Source organism: Accipiter gentilis, chromosome 25 (genome assembly GCF_929443795.1).
Source record: "Accipiter gentilis chromosome 25, bAccGen1.1, whole genome shotgun sequence".
NCBI classification, from domain to species: domain Eukaryota; kingdom Metazoa; phylum Chordata; class Aves; order Accipitriformes; family Accipitridae; genus Astur; species Astur gentilis.
The window spans coordinates 13,245,695-13,267,464 of NC_064904.1; the positions used below are offsets into that span (position 1 = coordinate 13,245,695).

The 21,770-nt window shown below is 44.1% G+C and overlaps 1 protein-coding gene across 1 annotated transcript; it reads right to left on the reverse strand.

Moving 5' to 3' along the window:
* Positions 1-1,061: 1,061 nt before the first annotated feature.
* On the reverse strand, positions 1,062-20,129 carry TMEM179 (transmembrane protein 179). Its single transcript, XM_049828482.1, has 4 exons — positions 19,679-20,129; positions 15,431-15,568; positions 13,813-13,891; positions 1,062-10,992 (listed from the first exon to the last, which is right to left on the reverse strand). The coding sequence occupies exons 1-4, from the start codon at positions 19,978-19,980 to the stop codon at positions 10,813-10,815; spliced, it is 699 nt and encodes a 232-aa protein (XP_049684439.1). The 5' UTR covers positions 19,981-20,129; the 3' UTR covers positions 1,062-10,812.
* Between the last annotated feature and the right edge of the window lie 1,641 nt (positions 20,130-21,770).

Below are 21,770 nucleotides of genomic sequence, written 5' to 3' on the forward strand. Positions count from 1 at the left end.
AGTGACACGGTCTAAGGGTAGAAGTGCTGCCCAATATCCCTTATGCAATGAGTATGAAATTAACGCACACCAGTAGAAGTGCTTCCTAATATCCCTTATGCAATGAGTATGAAATTAACGCACAGCAGAAATCAACAGACCGCAAGAGTACGGGGTAAGTGTTGTTTTGACAGTGTTCAGTACATTCCTGCAGCATGAACGGAGGGCAGCTGCCAACACCCTCTTCAGGCAGGCTCACCACATCAGTGACACCTGATTGCACTAGCAGGAGTATCCGTACCCATACCGTTAGAGGAGATAGAAAAGGACGCAGTGAGATGACACAAGATTTTTTTTTACATTAACCTTTTAATGCACTCAGCATTTGTGCTGGTAAAAGGCAGCCCCAAAAACTGCTTCTAGTCCCACTCCCTCCCTTCATCTCTCCAGCTCTGCTTGTCTGGAAACAAGTTAATGGAGCAGGAGAAGCCCATAGCAGCAATTTTAATTGTCATTTCTGCCTTTTGCCACTTTGAAGCAAGCAGAAGGGCTGGCAGCATGTGACTAGAAAAAGGGTATTACCAGCTACCCTCAAGGGGTAACTCAGGAACCTCTAAGATAATAGTGTGGACTTGTTTCTTATTAATTCCTCTCTCCAAGATAGCTGTTGGGAACCCTTAGGCCCACCTCTGAAGGGGAAGGCTGATGCTACATGAAGAAAATTAACCAGCTGGCATTTAGAAAATGAACATGCCCGTGCAGCCTGTGGTCCCCCTTCACATTTGGTAACAAGCTGCCTTTCAGCTGCATGCTGACATGGGAGCATCTTCTCCTTGTCTCCTACGGCATTAGGGTTCACTGCTGGAAGATGGTACCAAAAGGGCTCAGGCAGCTTAGGATGGATGGCCGTAACTATACAAGCTGTGGCATGGAGGTGCTGGGGAAGGAGTATATGAACTAAGACGCTACCACTGACTTTGAGAACAATTTTTTATCTTACACTGTAACAATTTAAATTCACCTTCAAAAAACAGGCACAAAAATACTGACTTTTCAAATAATTTATTTGTATATATCACCAAATCATAAAAAGCCAATGCACTGTCCAGCAAAAAGCATCAATATATAAAACACAGTAACTCATTGTCAGTAACGATAGAGCGTATCACTTATACTGAACCCGGTCCAGCTTCTACTAAAGCCAAAGGAAACTTTGTCATTGACTCCATTAACAGAAGGCCTGGACTCAGAATTTTTATTTGCTAGGTGTTTACAAAGGGCTATATTAAAATGCTAGTAAAAAGCTTTCCTTTTGAGACTGTATCAAAACAATAATAAACCCCACTCCAATTCTGTTTCTGTCAAATGCATGCAATTAAAGCTCCAAATCAGCAGTCATTACACTGCAAAAGACCATAAAAATCGAGAGAGAGAATCTTCAAAACAGACCAGGCTCTGTTCTTAGCTTGTGTGGACTGGCGTGGGCTCCAGCACGGCTCACAAAGCTAAGCTATATACACCAGCGAAGGATCTGCCCCTCTACAGCTTTCAACAGTTAAACAAATTATGAAAAAGTGTTCAGTTTCATCCCCAAATACCCATTATGTGGGGACCTCTTTAGCAGCATAACACAATAGTTAATCTAGATTCTTAAAAGCTTTTCCCACGTGGCTATAAGAAGAGGCAGTGGCTCATGAATACATAAGTCATAGGACATACATTTCAGAGAGGCTCTAACGCCTTCAGGCTCTGCACTGACTTACAAACAAGAAAGATCTGCTTCAGATCTTTGCAGGTGGTACCACACAAAAACCCCAAACCTTCTAAAGCCGTGGCTGTTAATGAGCTACTTTCAAAAATGGCAAGTCTACAGAGGTTTGGGAACAGTCTTTCCTCCCCCATAGTACCACGAGCTGCACAGGGCAAAGGGCCAGCTGTAGGGTATCTGGATCTGCCAACATGGGAAGAAGGTTTCCAAAGCAACCTTGCCAAACCCGGCAGCGATGCCAGCAACTTTACACTAGATATCTGCACAGCTGTCACAGGTGGCCCTTTCCAGAAGCTGAGTTTAGGCCAACACATGCTTCAAGGGGATGCTCAGCGGTTTGTGAAGCCACATGAGCAGGCAGTGGCTGAGGGGGGGCCAAGCAAAGGCTGAAATTGGTGTCAGCGCTGCCAGCGCAGGCACTGCCACGGTGGATCCCTCACACTGCAGTCTGAAAGCCAAAATCTCTCACAGGTAATGCACTAACAGTTCTCCTCACTACCTATTTCTGTTCTGATTTATGGCACTCTCCTGTCTCCCTCAGCAGCCCCTGTGCCCACTAGAAAGAGATGTGCGAAATAAGGCCTGATCATCAGCTTGATGGCAATAAAACCCTCTGTGAAGTTTGTAGGAATGTTTCTGAAGATGAAAGGATCCAGGGGAAGGAGATGTCAGTGGAACTCTTGGGGTTTTTTGTTGTTGTTTTGTTTTGTTCATAAACCTTCAAAAACCTCTCAGAAGTGTACTTCACATCACAGTATATTGATTTCTCAATCGTGTAGCTTGGGCTGAAAAACAGCAATAGTTTTATTCAGAGAGTATTTGACCAGAATAGCTCTGATACCACCAGTGTGTACTAGCTGTGGACCCCAGTGCAGTGGTCCTCCTCCTGGGAGGATGCTGTTCAGCACAGAGCTTCTCAGCATCATTTAGCAAAAGGACTGACTGCAACTCCAGGAGACTGTGGTTTAATAAGGAGACTGTTAGCACCTTTTGAAGTCAAATGTTGAACGCTGTTTAACAATGACAGTTAAAACTGCCCTAGTGGAATGGGTTAACTGAAGCATTCAAGATCCAGTGTGCTGCAGGAAGATGTGCTGTATTTCAGACACAAATTATTGGACTTCGCCTTGTTAACAGGGAAAAATAATTCCTTCTGCTGCAGGAGTGAGGGGGTGAAGAGCTCTGGATTGTGTTATGTGGGATACCATGACGGGTGATTTTCAAACATTTCCTTGCCTTAAAAGCTATTGTTTAACATAGCATTCATCTAACTCTGCCAGGTTCCTCAAGGGAATGCTGGCACCGACCTTGGGAACCTCCTAGAGCAATATGTCACCCGAATCAGGCCTGGCTTATGTCAAGGGAAGGGTTTGACACCATACCCCAGAGAACCCAAGTGAGAACAGGGAAAATCTGCGACACTTTTTCTTATTTTGTGACAAAAGGTAGTTTGTCATAGGAGCTGCAATTTTTCTCACATTCATAAATACTCTTCAGAACCTGTATACAAACTGGAGTCAAACTTGCCCAAATTGAAATAAGGGGAAAGTAAGCAGGAGATAAAGAGTAGTTTTGTCACAGGACTGTTTACGCACTTGTGTGAGAAATCACCCAAGACGTCAACAGTAACAACGAATCTTCATTCCCACCTCCTGGCAGGTTGTCTCAACCTTCACTTTACAACATAGTCAAGCAGAAAGGGGCAACAAAAACTTCTCAAATTGGGTTTCCACCATATACAAATAATTCAAGCTATTTCAGTGAGCAGCCCTTGCTGCCAAGTACTTTATCTCCCCGATAAACACCAGAACCACCAAGTTAAAACATTGTTATTTAGGAATTTCAAGCCAAGTAGAAGAGCTCCAACAGGAGGATTTGAGGGGGATCCAGGATAGCACCATGGTAGCAGCATTTGCCATGTCGGAGGCTTGTGTCCCTCAAGGCAGAGGGGGAGATTAAACCTGTGTCTTGCAGTTACCTGCCAGTGGGGAGGGCTTGGGAAGGACCAAACAGGCATTTTAACAAGTAGCTCATCCCTTTCTGCCACCCCTATGAAATGCAACTTTTCAGGTAACATATGACCTTCCATGTCTAACAAATCATAGTTGCTGGCTTTTTGTTTTGGTGAGAAAAAAAAAAAAATTAAAACAAAGCAAAACAAAATCATTATTTGACCAATTAAAAGGGCTATTCACACAGCCCTTCTTGGGTGCCTGTGCCCATTTTTTTAGGAATGAGGATCTGACAGGACACTAATAAGCATTGAATCCTAAATCCTTTATCTATCTATGAAAACAGGATTTAGACTCTCACGTGGATTCAATTCTTTTGACTATTGTGTGCAATAACAGTTACAGCAGTTATAGTAGTAGCTATGAGAGGTAGAAAAGGTTAAGCACTCAGGTGAATACATTCACGTTAATCTATGTTTGCAATAGCAGTTCAATTACACTCTTTGGCATGGACAAACTGAAGAGAAAGCATTGCTCTGTAAATACTCTTCCCAACAACAGAATGGAAAGACACTGTCACGTACATGCCTGCACTGAAACAAGCAGTACTTGTTATATACTAAGTAAATTGCCATCTAACGTCTCAGAAACAAATGTTAAGTTTTCTGAGAGAGCGTAGTTGTGTTTTTCCCTTCTACGCCAGGACTACATCAAAGTGCTGTCTTCTATGCAGTTGTTAGCTTCATAAATTATTGAGTGGAATTTTGTCATTTCAAAAAAATTTTAAAAACTTTTAGGTGTGTATCTGTGAATACTAAAATACAGCTCAGGTTAGTTTTCCTCTTTCTTATGGAGGACAAAAATAGAAACATAGACTTCAAGGCATTAGGACCATGAACAGAAATAATTTGAAAACAATTTAATGAAGCTATATGAGCATTTTCTCACTGCATGCAGGTGTGGAAACTAGCCGGGCAAAACCCGCCTCTCTTCCCAGATTGCACGAGGAAAGGACTTTTGTGGTCTCCAGAGCAAACATTCCAATGAGATAAAAATGGGCTATTTCCATCAGCAAAGGAAATGGTCTGAGGTACAAATTTAGGATCTGGATACAGACAGGTTTCCCATTAGCTCACGGATGTTCACACCCAGGCCATTGATTTAGAAGAAAGGACAAAAGTTTCGTCGAAATCCAGATCGGTTTGTCACAAAATACTGTTAGTCTTGCCAGTATGAATGACTGTCTGGACTTTTGTTAAAGTTAACATTTAAATAGTAAAAGTGATTTTACATGCAATATGTTTGAGGTGGGGGTCTTTGGGCAAGGGAGGTGATAAAAGCCACATTCACCCAAACACCAGGTTTTATGTACTTTCTTGCTCTGAATATTTCGCAGCTGGCATCCATTCTGAATTTGGACATTTGATATTGCATTTTCTGAGACCCATCACGTAGATCGATGTGTGATTTGAGGTTGTGCAGAAACCCTGTTTCCTGCATAAAGCCTATACAATGGCGTGTGGCTCACACTTGCCTAGCAAGGGGGACCCCACGTTCTGCACCCAGATCAGCCTGAAGAGACTCCTGTGCACAGCCCCTGTTTCTCAGAAGATGGTTTCCAACCATCAACCGAAGGGCTAAGCTGCGTGAGGTACTAACAATTGACATTGGACCGATATGCAACAAAGGCGAAAAGATTCTGGATGACAAATGAAGGTGAAGCATGGCTTCATATCTCACTGATGAGAGCCTTCAGGTGTCCGGGGAATCCTGAGTGTCCTCTCTCAACCAGTCATGCATTTCACATGCAGCAGCCATTGCACTTAGAAACCCCAAAGCCCTCCAGCCAGGAATCTGTTTGTCCAGTCTAGCCTTCCATTTCAGCGAAAAACACAGCCTAGGGCATTCTAACCTGCAGTTTACATTGGGGATTTAGAAGAAACAGGCCAAGTGCACATGTTTTCTCAAGGTGAGTTTTCAGGTTACTTTAAATTCAGAGGGTTAGATTGGTTAGATTCTCAGACACCATAAATCAGCTTAGCCCTTCTGTCCCTCAAGAACTACACACTAACTTGATGCACCAAAGATCTGCTTGAGTTTCTTCAACCATTAAGACAATAAGTTTTCAAATTAATTCTCCCATCTAAACTCCTGCTACTAAATAACTGTATTATCAATACAACTTTTTTCCCCTTTGTCACCTTATCTTTTCTAAGAGCAAATAAATGACTGTTTACAAAAAGACATGCTGGCTGTTTTGAGCCAGAATATTGTGCTGTGTTGCAGAAGAGTATGGTTTGGCAACCAAAGGATTGACACTCCTATCAAAATATGTTCTGTTTGTCGCCTGCAAGTCTGTATTTTAAATGAATTAATAACAGCACCATGTTCATGCCAAGGTCATTTGTCATTTTGGAGTCCATGGTGCAGAATTCCTGAATCAGGGGAAAAGTATCCCTTGCTCATGCAATATAACTGTAAAGTGTGTGCTCCTGTTCCTTGCAGCCTTGCTTCCATCCTGAATGCTACATAGGCTTAATCAACAGTGTTTCATGTTGCTGAGAGAAGGCCTTGAAGGGAAATGTGACTCTCAGGACTAATATGGGTTAACATCAGGGTATTACCCAGAGATAGGGGAGGAATTAAAACATCTGCAAACTCGCATTAGAAACCCATCTCAGCCCTTCGGAGGCTGTGCACTGGCCAGTGCTTTCCTACTCCACTTACATCACATCCACATCCACCTCTGGGTATCATAACCTATGTGTCATTGCACAGATCCTAATACTAAGTAAGAAAAAGGCAGTGTAGAAAGTTAAGGCAACCTAACAACTACCTGACCTAAGCTGCCTGTTAAGAGAAGAGTCTATATCCTATCACAGAAGAGCAGTGGAATTATTTCTGGCATATATCTGTGTACATTGTACACACACACATACACCACCTCCCTGACACTGAATGCTTTCACGACAAGGTCCAGATACTCAGGCATCCATCACTGGTTATTATAACAACCAGTTTTCTAAGGGACCATAGAAACATTGCCATAGCATGCATGTGTCCTTCAGTTTTTAAAATAATCATTATGCTCTTATTTTTGTGATTCCTAGTGAAAGCTCACAGCTGAAATATGCCTCCTGAATTAATGGGATAAGAAGCTACGTGCATTTGTGCCCTCATGAGAAATTCTATTCCAAAAAATTGCTTCAATTGTTTCTCCATTATAAAAATAATAATAAACAGCATCAATTGAAAAGCTCAGATGACACTTCTTAGCTCAGATTTTTCTAACCTAATGTGGATTGCTGGCAGGGAATTGGCAGGAAAATTAACCACAGGTGGTAGGCAGGACATGGGGAATATATTCGATATAACAGAATAATTGTGTGGCAACACCCCGGTGCCTCAGAAAGTAGCATCCAGTTGCATCCAACCAAGTAAGGCTCTCCCTGTGTTACTAACAATTTTCACAGGCCAAAAAAAAGACCTTTTGACTGTGGTTTTAGCATCAGAGGGAACACAGTGACTAAACGACTGCATCCCCCATTCTCCACCAGAATGGCTCACGCTTTGCGATGGGCAGCAGCGGGACGGCCTGCACGGACAAGGGCCACAAAGCTTTTTCCCCTTCCACCATGTGACAATAAATAAATACAAGTATAAATACCACACAGGGTTCTAGTTCTTTCAATACACCTCTTGCTAGAGTGTTCTCAGAGGCCTGCTTTTGGAGGTGTCGAATTAAAAAGGCATTGAAATATCACAGAAATGCAACATTTGACTCGGAGAAACTCCTACTGCAGCCACACTCTGGGCTGGTTGGCAATGGATGACTAAAAGCAGAGGTCATAAATGAACAAGAGAGAGGTGTGAGAGAGAGAGCATAGGTATGTATGTATGTGTGTGTGTGTAAATAATACTAACACATTTTCAGCCTGGCATCACTAGGTTGGCCTGAGTGTCCAATCTTTAGGAGAAGAGGTTGCAGAAGGCTGAATGCAAACAAAAAAGCCCAAGCGGGTCCACTAACCGGGCATTGCATGATACCTTTCCTCCCCTTGAGTCAGCCAGAGACCTTCTCACTACACATTCTGCCTTCTCAACTGTGCAGGGGCTTCCTTCAAAACTAGCTTTGCTTTTAAGCATCACTGATGTGTGCAAGCTGGGTGCCAGACTCAGCCTACCCAGTCAAGTGAGGGAAGAACGGGAAAACAGACTGGGATGCATGTGGGACTCAAAGAAGAGCCTCAGCCTCCTTTCAGTTTACATGCCAACTCCAACAGCCAAGATGCTTGTGTTCATGGGCACTATAATGCAACTGAGGTTAGAAGAATTCACACAGGTAAATGAATTAGAGATGCTAAGCTTTGATGCCAAAGTTAACAGTGAGTCTGTACATGTACATGTGTTGGGCTGGAATTTCCAAAGGCTGAAGCAAAGTATTTTGTTGCTATTGACTTTTACTTCAAGGTAGGATCCTGGTTGCATCAGGTGCTTTAAAGATCCCACTTTTTGTCTATTGAGCTGCAGAACAATGGAGGTAGTGTCAGGGTGACAAATGCTGGTGAAAATGCTAACCACAGAAGTCAACCAGAGTAGAAACCCAGGACCAGCGTTTGCTACTTCTCATGGAAGTGGAAAAGAGGAAAAGATCCCAAGACAGGAGAAAGAGAGGTAGAAGAGAGCATGAGTTCTGGACAACCTCACCAATGAGCAGCATCTCCATCTCAGAACCAGAGACAAATCTTGAGCCCTCATAGCTCAGAGCAAGGATGAGGAGGACACACTTGCTATCTTCTGCCTCCTGGTTCTTCAAACCCCCAGGCAAGACCAGGAACAGTGGTCCCAACCCAAAATGCTACTTCAGCCTAAGCCTGATTTGGCACATACATAAAATATATTATACAAAGCAGCAGCACGGTTCCGCCTGAGGAGTAAGGCATGCACTGAAGTAATTTGTGAGAAGAGACATCACTGCTGAATGTTAAATGCAAAGTGAGACTGGAAGGAGAATTAGTGTCTTTTACAGTTAGAGAAACAACTGGGGAAACATATGAAACAGGGTAACTTTCAGGACCCAGGCTCTTCTTTAGGATATGAAGGGGAAGGTCAAGCCCTGGCAAAGGGCTTAGGTACCTGCAAGAGTGTACCTTTTATTAGACCAAATGAATAAAAAAAAGGCACTCCAACAGTCCTGATCTCTGAATTTTAAACTGGTATTAACTAACTTGATCTCTGATTCCCTTTTCAGGAACTCCTCCTCTGATGTCAATTCACAACCACAAAAAAAGCTACCACTGTAAAGCTTTCAAAGGAATTGCATTCCCTTGTGGGCAGAAATCATGCTGAAAAACAAGACCTCTCTACAGATAGCTGTGGCCAGCTGGGGCTATAAGTGATGTTCACAGGGCTGGCTCACTGCTTAGAGCCCATGGAGGGTTTTTTCCCTAAACCTGTGAGAACAATTTGGCTATTAAATGTAATGTTAGATTTTACGCCCTAAAATGCTTACTAATTCAGGGATTTGTTATGACTTCAAATTCTGTTTCAACCAAATGCTTAAGCCAGTACTTAACTTTAAGCATCAGATAGTCCCCAGAAGATAGCAGTAAATCTGCATGGTGCTAGCCCCAGGCTTGAGCTCTTCTCTCTCCTTCCTATTTACCAGGCAATATAGTTGTGCGTGGTTTGCACTCATGTTGCAATAAATTCAGTCTCAACTCAAACACAGCTGCCACAGGCAGTGTCAGTGTACTCTCAAAACATCTTCTTCAGCCTAAACTTAACTGCTTGCTTAAGTTTTCTGCTGAATCGGGGTTCTTCTGCATAATGTGTACCTGGGGATAACTGCCTAATTCTAGCACAACTTCACATCTCTGTCATGCAAACCCCACACTCATCTGAGTGACTCTTGTTTATTATCAGATCTACTTCTCGTCTCAACCATCCACCTTATTTGTTGAAGCACTGGCCAAGCAAAACTGAAAGCAACCACAAAGTCACTAGAAAGCTTTGTGAAAATAACAGTTCTTCTCCCTTTTTGCAGCAAAATTCATCAGCCCTGCAACTCCTGCCCATGAGTGGGGAGAACAGACCCTTTCAACACTGAACTACCTATAAAATAACTCAGCTGTTCAAGCTCCTTGCTATGTTTATAGATATATAGAGATACCTACAACGCAAAAGTTTACAGTAATTTTGCATACTCTATATGAAATAAATATCACAAGTAAATTCTAATACTCAAAACCAAATAGTATACAATGGTAGGGACCAAGTTATATTTATAAATGCACAAGCATTAATACTATCTATTCAGCCTAATTTCTTAGTAGGCAAGCATCAGCAATTGCTAGCTACACTACACTTCAGGAGTCATAATAAATGTTGGTCATGCCAAAATATAAGAAGAAACAAAACCACAAAAATTCTCCACCATCCTTCCAAATGATACACAGTTTTTGACAGATACTGCAATAATATAGTGGTTTCATTAAGTTCATTAACACTGTCCAATATTAAATATCAAGTCTGGAACACAGGTCTCTGTTCTAAATAAAATCAGAGCAGAAGAAACAGGTTTGTCAGCACAGCATCCATACATAGCAAAAGCAGAGACAGTGAGAGTCTGTACCTGGCCCAGAGCTGCAATTACCCAGGATAAAGTGAGAACTGGGACAGCTTCACTGGTAAAAGGGAGGAGAGGGAGAGAAGAGGGACTGGACACAGTCCCAGTTACAACTGTTGTTGGAGAAGAGTTTGAAGCAATAGCCTGGACTCTGTAGCCTGGTCTTGCCAGCTCAGTCCTCATAAATGGCCCCTGCCCCAAAAGCCAGTGATGGCACGTAGGCGCTCTACTAGCAAGAGCAGGTTACAGATTGTGCCTGTGCAGGACAGAAAGTTTGCTGTGCCAATGGCATATGGGGCCGTTCATTCTCTGTAGCCTAATGTAAGTATTTCTGCCAACAATTTCTCATGGAGGAAGTGGGTGATTCGCAAATACATCTCTTTTCAGGAAAGAAAAGATCTCACACACTCGGTACCCTGACTCAACTTCAGCTCACACTACTGAACAATAAAATCTAGATCCTGCCCTGGAAATTTGCTTACACTTTAGATCATGCCACTTTTCTCATCTTGCAAAGAGGTTCGTGAAGAGGATCTTCCTAGCAACAGCTCCTTCTCATGGATCAGGCTATCTAGCAGGTCCTCCTGTCTGTAGTTGTGATAAACCTTCAGGAAAGCCAGAATGGTAATTCCCAGCCAAGTCAACCAGGCAGCCCAGAGACCAAACTAGAGAAGAAAACAAATAATAAAGAGGTCAATACCATATTGTAAAAACAAAGTTAACTGTCCAGGTGAATATCAAAATCTCAGCGGGACCAAAACCCATGGAGTCACACCAAGTTACACCCAGTAATGCCCTGGGCCCTCTGTTCCTCAACTCTTGTCAAGTTATTCCTGGCTTAAAAGGAAACCTCTTTACGTACCAGAACTACTGAAGCAAAAATGTGCTAAGTAAAATGAGGAAAAAAAAGGAATCTGTATAATCTAGGTGCATCTGTTGAACTTCCCATATCTGACATTCTGGCTGGCCCAAAATTCTTGGGATTATTTCACTTTTGTTACTTTGGAATTGCGATACGTTTTAAGACATTTTCCAAAACTTTCTTCCCCAGTCATTCAGGCCTTCCACTACCCCTGCAGAAGTGCTAATTTCAAGGTCTTTTTCTTCAAAATATTGTTGAGAAAATCTTACAAATTGAACCTTTACATTCTGGGGTAACTGGTTCACATTAGCATGAACTCAGAGAGCAAGAGAAACCCACTACAAATGCATCGAAGTGCCTGGGGGCTTATTTATACCTGGCATGAGAGACCTGGGCTTAAAGCCTCAGATATGCAGTAAGACCCATCACTAACTTAGTCTCTCTTGTTTAACTTTGTAGAAATAATTACACTTTGATTGGTTCAGGTACTTGAATGTTGGCTTCCCTGCCTCAGAGGAGGCTCATTTGTAGTAAGGCTTTCTGGTAGAAATTCCATTTTAATTCTATGGTGCCTTTAGCAAAGAAACATTAATTGAATCTCTGTATTTCAGTTTTGACATACTGAATTTTTAATTAAAAAAATACAACAATTTAAACACTTCCAGACAGTAATACAACTGTGTATTCTAATAGCCAATTTAGATAAGCAAGGGCCACTATTTTTAAAGGGAGTTTATGTTCCTATATATCTTACGCACTTTGGAAATTCTCTTAAGTATTACTACCCACACTTACAATTATCTCACCAGTAAAAAATATTTTTGAGTTATTCCACAAACCTTGGAAATAAGGAGATATTAATTTGGCTTTATATGACTATATCTAGAGAATTGGAAGCTTTGCATTCATTTCTTAAGCACCACTTCATTAATGAAATATCCTAAAGGCATTCAGATATCTGCTACTGCTGTGGTCTTCTCAGCATATTTGATATGAAAGAATCTACTTGGATATAGCCAAATTCAGTGAAAGTCCCAGAGCCATTCTGATGTGTTGGAAGCCTCTGAATGGAAGAAAGCAGACAGAGACAGGAACAAAGACTGCTTCTAAGTAAAGCCTGCTGTCAGAAATTATTGCACTTCTAAGGAAATGTTTGCTTTAGCTGGTAAATCTAGTCTTTCTTGGGTTTTTCTTTCTACTGTTTCAAAGAAACTTATTTGCCCGTTCTTGTAGCTTCATCCAAGTCTGCTTACCACACCCTGGATATCAGAAGACAATGATGCCCGATTTTGTTGCCTGCTTGGTCCTTTCTTCAAACAGTCACAATCAGGATTCACTTTGACACTACCACGTTCAGCTTTTGAAGCCAAACGGTGTTCCCCTGGAGCTGTTATGCTCCCAGGGTCTTCATAGTTGGGTGTTTGCAGAGCTTAGTGGCTGCACCTTGCAGGCTAGCCCTATGCAGGGACATCAGGAGGGACGTGGATTGATGTTGGGAGCTGCCTGTGACGGCTTGGGCTGATCTATCTACACTGTGATTTGTTAACTGTCCTCCAACTGAAGTGCTATGTGCATGGACCTTGACTTTTTAGGCATGGCTCCCTGTTAGAGAAGTGCCTTCTCTTGCATGTAGATTACCAACTGTCCGCCCTGAGATCACAGTGTGGCCGTGGTCATTTAGTTCCCATGAACTCAAAGCTATAGACTGGTAACAGGTTTACTCCTGCTACCCTCCCACTAGCTGGCAGATTAGGAGCTAATGGCAAAATCTACTGCAAAATACAGCTTGGCCTTTGGCTAGCATCTTATAAAGAGGTCACTTCTAAGGCATATTTCTGTCCTACATGCAGATACGTCTGAGCTGCGTGTCTAGATGCCAGTGCTGGCAACAAAGACACAAAACTAGCTTGTGTCCAAGAGGTACGGTTACCTCAAGAAGTGCCCCAGGCAAGTTAATGCCTCTTCCTGGGGGGGACAACATAAGCAGCATGTGTATGGGTGCAGCCCTGCATGGATGGGGCTATCCTCCTTGAAGAACTAGTATGTGCTCACATGCACAGTGCTCAAGTCCCAGTGTTCACTGACTCTGATTGTTGACTTAGAGCTAGCATATTCAACAGAAAGGTCTGACAGCCTTAGAGGTCTAATTCTCAAAGATTCATCAGAAAGCATCCCTATCTAAATGGAAGTAATGTTTAATTATTTTCAATGATCTGATATTTATATAGCTCAGGTGATATCAGACAAACTCATGGAAGGCAAAGCTAATAGCCCCGTGATCTGGTGCAGGTCAGACATTATTCTGAACAGCAATGAAGAGCTCCAGGACACCAGAGTGTTGCAACTTTTGCAGAGCTCATCCTTTGGAGTAACAATAAATTCTCCATCATGAGTAACAAGATCAGTGGCAGAGTCAGGTTTTGACATGTCTGCATTCAAAACTATCTATTTTGCATTTAAAATGCAAATGTGCCCATCACTATCATCCTGATTCAGCACTTACTGAAGTCAGTGGAAACATTCCCATCGATTTCAGAGGAATAGCAATTCAGCTCCAGCAATCCCAGATCAATGAGCAAATGGCAAATGAACTGGAACAGAACCATGACCTACTCTGACCTACCTGTGCAATAGCAAACTGGTCGTAGAAAGCAGAGTTTTCTAAGTTCAGTTCAAGATCTATATCCTGTAATTCTTCACAGCTACCCAAGGAAGGCATTTGGAGGGGAAAGAAAAAAATTATTTCAGAGAGTCCAAACAGGCAAACCAAATATAAAATGAAGCAACATCTTAAATGTGTTTCAAACAGTCACAACAGCATGTTTTATCAAAAGATATTTAAGTTATTGCAGTAACCAGGTTGCTTGCCAATCTTCTCTAAAACTAGGGTAAAAGAGGCATGTAATTACTTTCTTTAAAAAAACCCAATGTATAATTATGTAAGTGATAACACCAATCTTCCTTAAGTGGAATTGTAATAGTTTTTATGAAAACAGTATACTTAAAACCCTCTTTTCCCACTACCCCCAAGCCTCCCACATATGCACATCTGGCATCACCCCAGGTCGTTTGCTTCACCCCTCAATGAAACAAAGTGTATGAGCCTCCGTTACCTTTTGACTTCACCAGGAAAAGCCTCAGAAGAAGGGATTGTGTGCGTGTTTTTGTTTCGGATGCTCCAGCAAGGAGACGATACTCTGATGGTAAGATAGAGGCTGCCTACAGATTTTACAAATAACTTGGACTTTTACTGGTGTGAAAAAAATCCCAGGGTTTTGAGGTTGTCTTTCTATCTCTTGGTTGATTTCTGCAGCCTCTTCTCTCTCCTTTTCAGTGCTGTCGGTCATCTTGGGTTCTTATCCGAATATTCGATTAGATGTTTTTTGTAATTGATTTTTAACCGAATATTCGAATAATTCGATTAATCGTTGCAGCCCTAAACAGAACATTTACTATGGCATTTTACAACATATGACAATGTGCAACATAAATGTATGCTTTAAATAGTACGTTTATTCAATATCATATGACATAAAATGTCACCTTTTCCTCTCTCGTGTTACTTGTTTGATAGGAAAAAACCTAGCTCAACTTAACTTTTTTCCTATAGGGAGCATAAACATTGTGGGATACAGTAGAGCATTTTAGGAGCTGTACATTTTGTGCACTGTAAGAAAGTATCAACCATCTGTACTTTGCACTTACAAAGTACTTTCCATTCTGTGGCTCTCAGGGCATCCACAGCACCGCTATGAGGCCAGCATCTTTACATCAAATTTTGGATGATGGTGCTTTGTGGCACAGGCAGGATGAGTGACTTGCCCACTGTCACACAGTGGGTCGGTGGCAGAGCCAGGACAGCAAGCCAGGAGCCCTGACTCCTAGTCCCCTGCCCTGCCCACAAGACCACACTCCCCCCCCCTTCTTGGAGCATTTCCAAATCTAGCTGTCCTTTGGAAATAAAAATTTTTAAACTAATGGATTTCTTTTGCATATGACCGTGACTCTTAAAGAGACCATGAAACACGACGGAAACGTACTTTTCTTTGTGGGGTACTGAATGCAAAAAAAAAAAGTTTGATCTGCTTTTTTTGTTCCAGATGAAAAAATCTGGTTTTCCACATTACAGATGCCTTCTCCCCCTTGCTCACCTTCCATGTAATAACTACAGTTTGTAACACCACTGTTCATTTGTGCATATATGGAGAAAAAGGGAAGAAAATGTATTCTTCAATACTAACCTATTTGGCATGCTTCCTTTTTCGGTAATTGCATCACACCACATGTTAAATCCTACACTCACTATAGTGCTAGCAATAAATGTGATAAACACCACAAAGGCGCTGATCAGCAGATTCAGGAAGGCATAAAAGAAAGAGCTGCAATAAAAAGGAAGAAAAATGTAACTCATAAACAGCTGAAACACAACATCAGCAGTCTCTCTAAGCAGCATACACTAGGCACAAAGATACCGGTTTCCATTTGAAACACATCTGCTTTAATTAAGAACACCTTATACATTGAAAACTATGGATTATGATTTTGAGTCACATTATCTCCATTTGTGAGTACTTTTGATTTTGATTTTTTTTTTTTTTCACCATAAGAGGATGGGGCTTTAAATCATAAATACTAAGTGGCGATTGTTCATACAAAGCATGGTTTTCATTAACTGTAATGATGAAAATCACCATTGTTAAAATAAATGTCATTAGCTCAAATTATATAGTAACCGGAGCTAAAATTATTTCATGACTAAAGTGATAATTGGGACAAAAATTGCCTAGGAGTGGGAAACTAAAAATAAAACAACACAGTACTGATAGCTATAATCATTTTAAGCAATGTAACACAAGGTACTGCCATCATAGGACACGAATCTCTGTTTTATGGGCAATTTGCAGAGCAGGCCACTTTCTCCTGGGACTTCTCTGGCTTTGGTGTCAGTATGTTATTTCTGCCAGCTGAATGTCATTTTACTTCAGCCCTCTTAGTTCTGCCCAACCAGGGCCAGCCCCAGGCACGTGCTGTGTTTGGAGCGGTAGCGGGTGGGATGCTTACACTGCATAAGGCCAAGAAATTGTCTACTCATCTTCCAACCTCACTGCTTAACTCTGCCCCTTACTTCTTGAAAGTGAAAACTTTCTAATCCTTTTCTCATTCATCCAAGTCCTTTGCTACTTGAAACGGCTCTAGGTAGCACTTGGAAAGTCTCATTATCTAAAAACTGGACATCTGCTCTAGGTTGGAGAAGACTGGCAACTCCAGGTGGCAGGTCATCTTATTGAGGTTAGGTGGTAAGGATGAAAATGACAAATTTCCCACCAGTGCCACTCTCATTATGCTGAGGATAGAAGGAGTCTACTCACCCCAGAGAACAAAAAAACCAGTCATTTCTTTTCCCTGGTGGCTCATTAAATGAAAAGGCGAGAGGCTTTTTGAGTCTGTGTTTGAATACTGGGAAGGTTCTGGGCTGGTCAATCCTAATTTGTACAGGTTATACATGGTGAGACATACGTGACCTCAGGAGGACTACTTTAAGATGAGATGAGGTAACAATCATCAGTGAGGTTAGGATGTTTGTTTCTGGGTTGATGTGGCTTTAGAGGGGCTGTCTAGGCCCTCTCCAAAGCGGCAGTCATTCCATCCCAACACTGATAGAGAAGGAGTGAAATAAACCACCTTCCAGAAGTGCCCTTACAGACTGTAGCAGGAGCTGGATGCCGGGACACCTGACTTTAAGATGAATCCTACTCTCATCCTTTGGCTTCACTGGACTTGGTGGACTAGACCAGCTCACCTCCTCAGAGTGCCAGGGTCACCCATATAGTAGCAGAGGAAGCTGGTACAAGCAGACCACGGTTTCGCACGTTCACTGTCCCTGCCCTGATTTCACACCTAGCCTAGACTTCATTTCAAGTGTCACTAAAGCCATATCCACTGGGTGCACCTTAGCACGGTATGCTGGCCTGAGAGGCAGAAAAGACTTGAGCTGTCCACTCAGTAGAGTTGACACCAGACTTAGTAAGAGCTCCAGAAGAGGAACAGTTCCCGGGAGCACTCAGTGGATCATTGCCAGCCCGGGACCTCTAGTCCTCCCTCTACTTCCTACCCTGCAGCACAGGCGAGGTGCCAAGGTCCAGAATGGGACCTTCCACTGACAAAGCAGGACCGAGTGTTGCACTTGATGTGCATTGGGCAAGCAGTAACCATCACTGTGTGTGCTGGAGGTTCCTCAGGCCAGGGCATCCTGGAAGAGAACTGCGCTAATTTGGCTCTCTACCTCACCTATTTTTTTGCTTAGATCAGAATTTCAAGCTACACATTCCAGATTGAGTGGATGCCCTGTAATGATAAATGCTTACACTCAAAGTAGAAGTTGCTTTGCAGTCCTAGTAGTGAAGTATCTGAGTTGTACCTCTACCTTTCAGCTGAGCTGAATAGTCCCAGTCCCAGAGCACGGCTGGCAGCCAGCATTTGCTTCTCCTGCTCCTGCAGGCAACTGGAGCTCAGTCTGTCCCTGAGGCAAGGGGTGCTCAGACCCTTTTCAAAAGGGAGTTTAGCCGTCTTAACTATCTGACAGCAACCATTAAAAGTCATTGCACATGAAGACTGACCACCTTGGCAGGATGCATAGGGTGCTAACCCTCACTGCCTCGGGCTGGCTCACCCCAGAGCTGGCCCAGTAGCAGTGGTCCTGCTCAATAGGATCAGCAGTGATGTCATTCTTGTTCTCCCTCAACTGCCTCTAATCAGAAATGGTAATTATAATTTATGATGAGGAGCTCACATTTCTCTCCATCCAAACAGACCTGTTTTCATGCCCATTTGAAGTGTTAGCAATTTTCTGTCTAAAATCGGAACAGCGTCTGTCCTACCTGCTTTTCAGACAGACAGCAGCAGGTCTGGTACAGGACAGACCTTCTTTCTTACTAGGAAACTGCTTTTTTCAAGCAGCTTCTTTCTCATCCTGTTTTACATTTCTGTCATGCTCTACAGTTATCTCATCATGCCGACTTGCTCCATCTTTGCTCCCCACCACCCCACAGCCTTTTGCCTCCTTTCTTGCCTGGAACAGTTGTGAACAGTGTTATACAACTGCTAACGCTCAGCCCAAAGGAGCCCAAGAACAACTCCTAAAGCGAAGATTTTCAGGGGCCTGCCCAGCAGTTTTGAACTAAATAGCCACATTTGGAAGCAGGCCAAACATCTGATCCAAATTTCACTATTACAAGGTTTTTACTGCTGGTTTCTTCCAAAAATTAACTAGTTCTGAACTGCAAAACTGAAAAAAAGCATCTAGATTCAACTAATCCTCTATAGGTATCTGATCACCTGAGGAAGCTGAATTTAAATGTATTAAATACATGGTTATATTTAGAACTTGTAAGGTAAGTTTTAATATAGAAATAAGTTTCTAGTCTATACTTACTAAAGCATGTTTTAATATTAGGCAGCTTGAGGGTGGTCAGAAAGTGTGAGAGGGGCAACACTGCTAGCCAGTCCCCAGTATTACCCACATCAGGGTGTTGTACAAGGCCAGATGCAACAACCGCTGACTCAAGAAACTTCTAGTCCAAATAGACCTGGACGCAAGTGATTAACCCTTGGCATGGTCCCTAAACCCCAGGAAAATAACTTTCCTAGTCTAGCCAGCCACCAGTGCATGCTCCTGCCTTCCTTCCTCTGTATAGCTGGATGCTTGGAAGGCCCTGGCCCCACAGCACCCACAGGCTGGGTTACCCGTGCCAGGGGCTCTACCCAAGGTGGCAGGACAGGCCACTGGAGTGCACAGTGCTCCCGAGCTGCTGCCTGGACCACCAAGCCTCCCACTATTCCTGCTGGGGTCTGATGCCCCTTGGTTTGTCTGAGCACAGTAACCAGCGGCGGCTGCTGCAGGGAGCGCTCAGCATTGCTCTCATGTCGTAACCACGCAATAGTTGTTCTCTGCAATAGTTGCCATGTCCACCACAAAAGCAGGATAAAAATAGAGGGGGACTACCAACTGCTCCCTTCTGCCCCCTCACGCATAACCATGTCGTTTCAGGGTTTTTCAGGCGCCCAGTGTACACCCTGGGAAGGCTCCCCTTTGCAGGGACGTGGAGTGGGACCATGGTCAGGAGGCACCCGCGAGCCCCAGCCTCCACCATCGCCCCACGGCCCCCAGCACCCTCCATGCCCACTGCAGCTGAGCTGGGCGGACACTTCTCCCAGACTGCCAAAGGGCAGCGGACGCGTCGCCATGAATCTGCTGCCCACCCCAAACCCCTGCAGGGGAGCATCCTCCGGAGAGGGGCCTGAACGCAGGTGGGGGTGTACGTGGTGTGTGGGCAGACAGACGCAGGCAATACGCCGCTTCATTCCAAACCCCTCTAGGGAGCAGGATGATCTGGATGGTGCAAAGCCCAATGCTTCGCCCCCAGGCTTCTCCCACTTGCCCCAGCCTGCAGGAGGGATGGGCACCCCCTGCCCTCCCCAGGGATACTTACTCCTCGTGCCCTTTGCAGAGGAAGAAGAGGGTCCTCCAGGCCTGCACTGTGGCCAGCAGCAGGGAGAGGAGCCCGGTGAAGATGCTGAAGCGGCAGGCAGCCTCAGGCCCCCACTCCTGCACAGTGAAGCGCTGCCTCTCCACGGTCAGGTTGGCGTTGAGCCACATGCCCTCGGTGAAGAGCAGGCACCGGCCGTGGAAGTCGTTGCCATTCTCAGAGAGCGGCACCACCACGATGAAGCTGAAGAGGAAGGCCAGGAAATAGCAGATGCACTGAGCGAAGAGGAAATTGCTGAGCGCCATGTCCGCGGCTCTGCGCAGGCAGAGGGAGGGAAGGAGGGAGGGAGGGAGGGAGGGAGGAGGGAGGGATGCAGGAGGGAGGGATGCAGGAGGAAGGAATGCAGGAGGGAAGGATGCAGGAGGGAGGGATGCAGGAGGGAAGGATGCAGGAGGGAGGGATGCAGGATGGAGGGGTGAAGGGAGGAAGCCTGCAGCGGGGGGAGGAGGGGGGGGAGGATGCGCAGTGCAATGCAATGCAATGCAATGACTCCTCTGGACACGGCTGCTGCCTATCCCGCAGCCTGAGCTGCCCCTACTGATGGCTTCAGGGCTTGTGGGGGGAGGAGAGAGGAAGAACTGTTGCGGGGGATCCTCCTTCTTCGGGAACATCTGGCCGCTGATACACCCTGTCGCCCATGGGGTTAAATCAGTCCGTGCCTCCCCAGCAGGGCTAGGTACCACCGGCTCTCAGTGGGGTATCCCCCTAATGACATAGGACACCGATGTCACCTGTGTTGGTGGCGGTGACACGCACCCCTCCACTGCAAAAAAAACAAAGCAAACAAAAAAAAAAATCAAAACTCAAACCCACAGTTTCATCTTGGCTGATGGATCTCGGCAAGTTTTGGCCCCAGTTTCTAAAAATCTGGCTACCAACCTCAGATGGTGGCAATAAGGGACAGGGTGCACAGCCACCCTGGGAGCTGCAGACTGAGTGGTTTTGTTCTTAGCCCAGCTGGTCACCCCCTAAAAAGATATTGCAGGTGGCAGCAAGGGCTCACCAGAAGTGGGCAACATTTTGTTGAGCCTTGGTGTCAGTTAGGGGCTGCCCAGTTTTGGCATAACCTGCATTGTCCCTTAGCTGGCAGACAGAGAAGGGGTGAAAAAAATTAACCCTGAGCTCCAGCTGGACATCAAGCTGAGAATGGACCAGCACAGCAAAGGTATGTCCATGGCAGGGACACTTGTCGCTCACTCGACTCCCAGGGGTGAGCATCCACCCTGCTCTGCACTGCCAGGAACCAGTCCCCTGCCCTGCACCACTCTTGAAAAGACATCGGAGCATCCCAAAACTGCATGGCCAGGATGCAAGAAAGCAACAGGCATTAGAGAGAGGCATGTGACTTGTGCTCAGTTGCCCCCCCAGCACAAAAATCCAATTTAAACTGACCCTAAATTGGAGCTTCCCCTCAATCCCAATTTCATTTTTCCATCTAAACATGAATCCTCTTTGCAACACAAGACACCATAATTCATCTCCACTTCCAGGTAAAGTAATTTCCTAATCCAATTTCCTAGCCATATCCAGTCTGAGATCAACTGCAGGTCTCAGATCACTTCTTAATCCCAGGGCTGTTTCTGCTCATTTCAGGCAGCATGCCATTTCCCAGCTAGTGTTTAGAGGAGCAGATGAGGGACTGGGACCCCGAATATACTGCCCATGGGATTTCAGGCTTGTGTTTCCATTGGGCAGCAAAACAATTATTTTTCAGTGCTGTTAAGATGTTACAGGTAGAGTCCTGAGGCAGGTGCTGGGGGGATTCTCAGAGAAGACATTAATTCAACTTTATTGTAAATCATTTGTAATGCATATTATCTTGAAATCTTACTCTATCAGTACAGGGAAAGTAGTTTTTGTGCAGATGCTGCTTCTAGAATAAAAACTTTTGTCAGTATGTGTGAAATGTGTCAGGCCATTTTTCTGATCCTTACCAACTCTGATCATCAAAAATTGTATTTCAATTTTGCAAGATGAGTTATAGAGCACCGACCTGACCCTGTGGGGATAGATGTGCACTCCTAACAGAAAAGGT

Bases quoted from the DNA above. Each gene is read 5' to 3' on its own strand.
- TMEM179 (XM_049828482.1), bottom strand. From the start codon at position 19,980: ATGGCGCTCAGCAATTTCCTCTTCGCTCAGTGCATCTGCTATTTCCTG. The intron at 15,569-19,678 runs GTAAGTATCCCT...TTTTTATTGCAG, and splicing joins CTCTGCAAAGGGCACGAGGA to CTCTTTCTTTTATGCCTTCC. The intron at 13,892-15,430 runs GTTAGTATTGAA...TTCCTTGGGTAG, and splicing joins AAAGGAAGCATGCCAAATAG to CTGTGAAGAATTACAGGATA.